This window comes from Antennarius striatus, chromosome 13 (assembly GCF_040054535.1).
Source record: "Antennarius striatus isolate MH-2024 chromosome 13, ASM4005453v1, whole genome shotgun sequence".
Lineage (NCBI taxonomy): Eukaryota > Metazoa > Chordata > Actinopteri > Lophiiformes > Antennariidae > Antennarius > Antennarius striatus.
This window is the reverse complement of record NC_090788.1, coordinates 15,075,001-15,082,383: the sequence shown is the minus strand read 5'-3', so window position 1 is coordinate 15,082,383 and position 7,383 is coordinate 15,075,001. Positions and strand designations below refer to the sequence as shown.

The 7,383-nt window shown below is 40.9% G+C and overlaps 1 protein-coding gene across 4 annotated transcripts in view; it reads left to right on the top strand.

Annotated features, from left to right (window-relative positions):
* Positions 1–5,849: 5,849 nt before the first annotated feature.
* The window catches only part of LOC137606542 (actin-binding LIM protein 3-like), a 41,314-nt gene continuing 39,780 nt past the window's right edge, over positions 5,850–7,383 (top strand). For all 4 annotated transcript variants that reach the window (XM_068331831.1, XM_068331830.1, XM_068331833.1 and 1 more), the window contains exon 1: positions 5,850–6,256. In XM_068331831.1, coding sequence (XP_068187932.1) covers positions 6,238–6,256 — 19 coding nt within the window. In that variant the 5' untranslated portion in view covers positions 5,850–6,237. The remainder of the gene's footprint in view (positions 6,257–7,383) is intronic.

Genomic DNA, 7,383 nt, shown 5'->3' with positions numbered 1-7,383 from the left:
CACTCTATCTCCCTTGCAGGCACCCTTGTGTATGTGTGTGTGTGTGTGTGTGTGTGTGTGCTACAGGGGCCTGTACACACTAATATACTGTATATGTATGCATGCGTTTGAATCATTAGCTAGAGTGTGCGTTCTTAATTTCCCTACGGGGATCAAACCAGTATATAAAAAATTTAAAAATATGACATAAGTATGTCATGAGATACAATAAGGTTTTATTTACCTTAGATTAAATAAATACAGTTGAACTGTAGACTTCATTTCAGACGTCTGCTCTCTCTGCGAAGTTTTAGCAACATCTGACCCATCTTATGTACTGTTCCCTCGAGTAAAATGAGGGACATAAATATAAAGAACAATATTGGACCACACATACAGAAATGAGGCTTGGTGGATTTAGATATTTAATTTAGAGATGGTACATGCAAATCCATCCATCTATCCATCGTCAACCGCTTATCCGGCTGGGTCGTGGACATACAAATTTTTCCATTAAAATATTTCATTAAGTTGAATGTACAATCAATCCCCTGGGAAAAATTACGAAATGGCTGATCTACTTCATCTTTACCATTTCTTTGCTATTTTTTTTAGTGTGTGACTGAAAGATTTATTCAGTGAAATGTAAAACTTTATTCTTTATTTATCTTTGAACCACACTCAAGACCTGACCTGATACCTAGGTCACCATCTATCATGTCATGGATAAATATCCACTCTTCACAGGACCCTGACGGCTCAGAGAACTCCTCTCTCCAAATACAGCTGCATCAAAAAATTCTGGATGAGAACCAAAGCTGTAAAAAATGACTCCAGGTTTGAGCAATGCGAAACAGAGAAGCAGCAGCCAGCCAAGAGAAATGTTCAGACCTACATGTCAAATCTTCTTGAACGAATAACAGCAAAAAGCTGTACTGCCAACACTCAACACTTTTGAGATGTGAAAAAACAAACACAAAAACAACAAAGAACACAAACTTTCATGCATCCTAGAGTAGGATTTTGTCTCCTGTGTCCTTGCAATTAAATGTATGTAAACTAGGCACAGCTAGAAATGGCAGAAATTATTTTAGATCTCTCCTGTTGAATACAGAAGTAATAAAATAGTAAATTACGGAGCATATGTTGTAAATGAACTGTCTGAAGACCTGTGGATGTTAGTGGAAGTACAACGTTTCCAAAGAAAGAACATAAATAAGGTCTGATGTTCTCGTATATATCTGTAAATCTAAAGTTTTGGAGCGTGTGCTGGGACCTTCAGCCTCTACGTCCTGATTTATTGATAATAAATCTCCTTATTAACAACAGGATCTTAACATGAAGAGCCCACCTGTGACCATTTCATCATGGGAGTGGACGGATAACCTTAATTACATTCTCACACACACACACACACACACAATGACAGTGACCCCACTTTCACCTTGTTCTGCTTCCTGACTGACAAACACAATCTACCCGGTCTTGATGTAAAGGAAACCTCGTGTATTTGCTCAACGACTGTACTTTCTGCTGCACAACAAAATAGTCATTTCTTTGTGTGTGCTCAGTTTTACAAATCCTCTGAAGAATTTATATATATTTTATATTGGTTGCTGTCAGATGTTGTAGCCAGAGTTATGAAGGACAAGTCAGTTGTAAGTAGTGAAGAAAGAGTTCTGTGTCTGGCTGATGACGGTTATGGACAGCATATCCTGATTTATAGCAAATATTAACGCTGAAACATAGCAATATATAGAAAATATAGAAATGTATGTCTATACCAACTTCAAATGTCGAATTGGAAACAACGGGCATAGTTTTGCAGTTACAACAGGGGTGAGGAAAGGTTGTGTCATGTCAGCACTACTCTAACTTAGTCATAGAGTGGGTGATGAGAAGAACCACTGAAGATAAGCCAAGGGGCATCAGATGGATTCTCTTCTCGCAATTGGAAGACCTTGGCTATGCTGACGACTTGGCATTGCTCTCTCAAACACACCAACACATGCAAGAGAAAACCTGTCGTCTAAACAACTTTGCGAAACAAACAGGTCCGAAAATAACCCTGAAGAAGACAGAGCTGACGATGCTGAATATTCAAACCCCCTCACCAATTCAATTAGACAATATGAACATACCCAAAAATATTTTCACCGACTTAGGCAGTGTTGTCAGCCATGATGGTGGCGCAGACATTGAAATCACAAGCAAGGCCAGAAACACCAAATAGACTTAACATCGTCTGGACGTCGGCCCAGTACAGCATTACCACCAAGCTGAGATTGTACCAGAGTTGTGTCCTGTCTACCCTGCTATATGGTTCTGAGTGTTGGCGGACGACAGAATCTGATCTCCAGAGACTGTCAACCTTACACACCAAAAGCCTACGGAGAATACAGCGGATATTCTGGCCCAATATTATCTCTAATTAACAGCTTCTTAGTATGTGCAAACAAAACAACATGGAGGACATCCTTATGAGAAGGCGGTGGAAGTGGATTGGATATGTAATCCGTAGGGAGCAGGACAACATCACCCAAACTGCTCTCCACTGGACACCAGAAGGCAGGCGCAAAAGAGGCCGACCCAAGAACACCTGGGGTACCATAAAAACTCTGACCCAGAATAGACAGGAGTGGAGAGCCTTCGTTGCTGTCCTGCATGGTAGTAGGCATACAAGACACTGACTGACTGACAGAAAGAATTTATAAATATTTTATATTGGTTGCTGTCAGACGCTGTAGCAAGAGTTATGAAGGATAGGTCAGTTGTAAGTAGTGGAGAAAGAGTTCTGTGTCTGGCTGATGAAGGTTATGGACTGTATATCCGGATTTATAGCAAATATTAATTAGAAATGTATTTAATGTTTATTAAACCCTAAGACTTTAATATTTATTAGACCCTAGCAGTAGGGGAATGATTCATCTTTGCACTTTGTTGTACTACGACAATGGATATTATCCTACAATTAAAATGTACATTTAGCCTGTTGATGGGATTTTAATGATCCTAATTACCGCAGTGTGTTTGTCTTTGTATTAGCCTTGCATGATGACTGCAGAGATGTAGTTTCGTCTGGAAAGCAACAACTGCTGGGTGTGTAAATAAACAGTTTTATATTGTGACAAAATGGAAATGTGGAATAATTTCAGGTTTTTTATTTCATTTGGTCTCATTTCAAAATGACATAAAATACAATAATTCAATTAAATTGTTTACATTTATTCAGTTGATTTTAACAAATATGATGCACCAGAAGAATGCTGAGTATAGGACACATATATACACCAAAATAGAGTCAGTGTAGTCAAAAGACCGAATCTAAGCTCCAACCAAATGTGTTCTCGTACTGAACATGTGTACGTTTAGTTGAATCCACTCCAAAACTGAATGGATCATATCACAAGCCTCTACCACAATAAAGAACATCCACCAACCAGTTTAAGTCATTCTCTTAAGCAAAAATAACAGACAGACAGACAGACAGACAGACAGACAGACAGACAGACAGACAGACAGACAGACAGACAGACAGACAGACAGACAGACAGACAGACAGACAGACAGACAGACAGACAGACAGACAGACAGACAGACAGACAGACAGACAGACAGACAGACAGACAGAAGAAAGCATGATGTCCTTGGCAGAGGTCACGACACCGGTGGACTAATATTTCACTGCGGTGTTATTTATAAGTATTTGTTGTGTCACATTTCCCATGAAGCGTTAAACTTCCTGTCAAAGAGGATGTGGCTACTGGTCCCATTACAGACATCAAATTGAGAGTATTTGTTTTATCTAATTCCATGCCTATGTCCCTTTTCCCTTTCTTGTGCAAACACTGCTTTCAATTGTAAAATGTTTGAATGTGATTAAAGTGTTTTTGCAAAAATGAAAAAAAAAATCTTTGCACTGGAAGAGCAGCATCCTCCTCATGAGTGTTACACACGGTTTTTTTTCTTCTTCACAAATCAATCCCACCACACCTGGCAGTAAATAATATAAAATGTGATGTAACTAGTGTCAGAGTAAGGGTATGTGTCAACTATTCATAGGGAAACAACAATCAAGCAAACTGGTTCATTTCACAGTGATGTTGTTCTCAAACATTTAGTGCCTGTGCAGAAACATCAGGAGGAGGTATTAGGAGGCGTCAGTGATCCGCAGGAAGTATCCAGCAGATTGTTTTCAATTACAGGGAAATGAGCCAGGACGCATTGAAAGGTACCTGTGTAAACATGTTTTTATGATGGAGTGCTGTTGGATCAAAGACTAAACACACACACACACACACACACACACACACACACACACACACACACACACGCACAGTGTGTGGGCAGAGCCGTGGGCAGCCTCCTTCATGGTAGCTGATGAGCATGTTGGGGTTCAGTGTCCTGCTTCAGGGTAGACTAGGGGGACTGGGGCTCAAACCTCCAACCTTCCACTTCCAATAAGTAGATAACACTCTCAACACCCAAGCCACATATTTATTGAGAACATTGACATTTCACTGGATTGTAATTCTGGTTGTGCAACAAAGTTTACCCTCGATGCAACTTTGATAAACAGTAAACATGGCAGGACTTTAGTTCCTAATATAGTAACTATTTTGCTATTTCATCTATGGTACATAACAAAATGCCTCAACACCCCCAGTGACTATGGTGTCACACTTTCCAGGGTTTTTATTTGAATATCTACTGCCACCTTTTGGTCTTTCGTTGTAGCAGCACAGTTAAGAGGCTTATAGTGCCTGTAGTTTATATATATTTAAACAATTTGTCTATATGCACACCTATAACCAGGGTACATTACATTAGAACTTTTAGGAACTCTTGTTTTATTTTATAATGATAACAGAAACATTTTAAAAACAGATCAAAACGTCAACTTTCAATCAGAGCTTCTCTTTTTTTTTTTACCACATAAGTTTATATGGATTCCTTACCAATGCAACTAAAACTGACTGGAAAACAAAAGTGGAAAAAATGGTTTATCATTATGATTGTGATGATGATTATAATTTTTATTTAATTTATTTAGTATGCTATTGTAATATCCGAAGCGAAATTAAGAGTACATTCTAGTGATTTGTCAAACAAACAAATATACGGGCCCCTGAGGTAGAGCGGCGGGCAGCTCCTTCCCGGTGCGCCCAAAATGAGCATCTTGTGAAGGGGGACGGCGCCTCGAGAGGTGAGCTGACACCTCCCACTCCGGGTGGCTGGGCGGGAGCGGGAATCGAACCTCCGATCTTGTGAACATTGGACGACCCGCAGTGGCTCTACCGCCTCTAAATTCAAGAAACACACAAAAAAAACACAAAAATTATTTTTAAAAAAAGTATAATCACCATCATCATTATTATGATAATGATGATGATGATGATTATCGTTATTATTATTATTATTATTATTATTGTTGTTGTTGTTGTTGTTGTTGTTGTTGTTGTTGTTGTTGTTGTTGTTTTTGTCTTGAATACCCATCATTACCATACTAACAGTTCGGCTTGGATAAGGGCGTCAATTATTGATAGTAATTATTCTTTACAGGGATTTAAACTTGTTATTTTTTTGTCTAATCAGAACCCTTCTCTTTTCTTTTGTCGCGTCTCCTCTTTAAGTTTTTTTTAAGATCCCATCCCTACCGGTGAATGACTGTTCTACCCGACCGCTGCGCGCCGCGTCCCGCCGCGTCCCGCTCCGCGTCCAGGCCTGCCTGATGTTCTTCCAGTTGCAGTTCTGAGCGCAGCCGCTACGCGGCGCACTCGTGCCGCGTGAGGAGCTCGTCCTGCCCGGTGAGAGACGCTCTGACAACTCCGAAAGTCAGCGTCCGTCAGCATTTCAGACCTGACAACGGAGCGCACGGACATGCAGGGATCTCTGGAAGCGCACTGACTGTTGCGTAGGGATGTACTCCTCTCCACGGCAACAGAGCATCGGACTGGGTTTGGACGAGAGGAGGATGAAAATGAAGGTGTGGAAACGAGGATGGCAGCAGTCAGGTTTAATTTGATTCCTGGGCCGGCTGCCTTTACGCAGGGCGGAGCGGTACAGTAGTCTGTCTGGAAGAGTAATCCTCTTAGAGGGGCAGGGAAAGCCCCCCCAGAGGGAGACTGGAGGGAGAGTTTTAACAGGGAGGAGAGCCGTGACAGGAGCGCCTAATCAAACGTGGGGCTCCTTCCCTGCTCCCCGAGACGCGTGGAGGACTTTCAGTCCAGCTGCTGGACTTCTTCACCACTGGACATCATGAGTGGGCAGACAAATGGTAAGCTGTGTGTGTGTGTGTGTGTATGTGTGTGTGTGTGTGTGTGTGTGTGTGTGTGTGTGTGTGTGTGTGTGTGTATGTGTGTGTGTTTGTATTTGTGTGTGTCACATACAGTATGCCCTATATGCCATCATATGTGTGTGGTGACTTATGCTGGTCTCCATCCTGAGAGAATTTAACTTGAAATAGACAAAAACATTCCCTAACAGAGATTATTGATCACTGGCTGATTTATTGGCACTGTATTTCATCATGTGTTTAGCTGGTTTTCTGTCAGTGAAGGTTAGACTCAGAAGCTGATATTGTGTATCGATCGCTGTCAGTGTTCATCAGTGTTTTCATCAGTGAGTGTGTTGTGTTAAGCAGCACGTTTGAATTGTTATAGATTTCTGAGGGTTTGGTAACAGTTAGGGATTCCTCTGGAGGACTTCATCATTTTATCCATCGTTCATTTTTTACTTAAAATATGTAAATCTACTCTATATATGTATGTTGGGAGCTGCTGTTATAAAATCAGTGTTTAATGCAGTGAACTGTTAAGGTGTTCAGATACTATAGATACTGTATAATAAACTAGGTAGGCTGTTCTGTGAAGCACTGTTCCTGGCATATATTAAATGTCCAACTATCTCATTCAATCACATCAAGCAGGATTTATTAATGTGAATCCATTAAATCCCCAACGCTTTTCCCCAGAAATCAAACCCTGCAGACATGACACTAAGACATGGAGCAGCTACTTAACATCACGCAGCAGTTGCTGCTTTAAATCTGTGACCTGAGGGAGCTGTTCATCCAGTGGGCCTCCGCTAAACCTGTAGCATCATGTCAGTGCAGGTTGGAAGACGTTTATTGTCCATTTTCTCCAGAGTGTTTCTCCATTCCACCAAAGGTTGGAGTGAAAATTTATTATTGTTAGACATCAGGATTTGAAGACACAAGGTTAGTAAGAACATCATGGCGAGTGGCGGCTTTGGTGACAAGACAGAATTAGAACAGAAGGTTCCTGGGGACGGGTCTGTACTGTCTTGTTCTTATCAGCAGCTGGTTAGATACCGTATACCAGTGTTCCTAACCCCTGTTGACTGGAGAATATGATGTTTTAGAGATGAAACCATTCTAAGGAT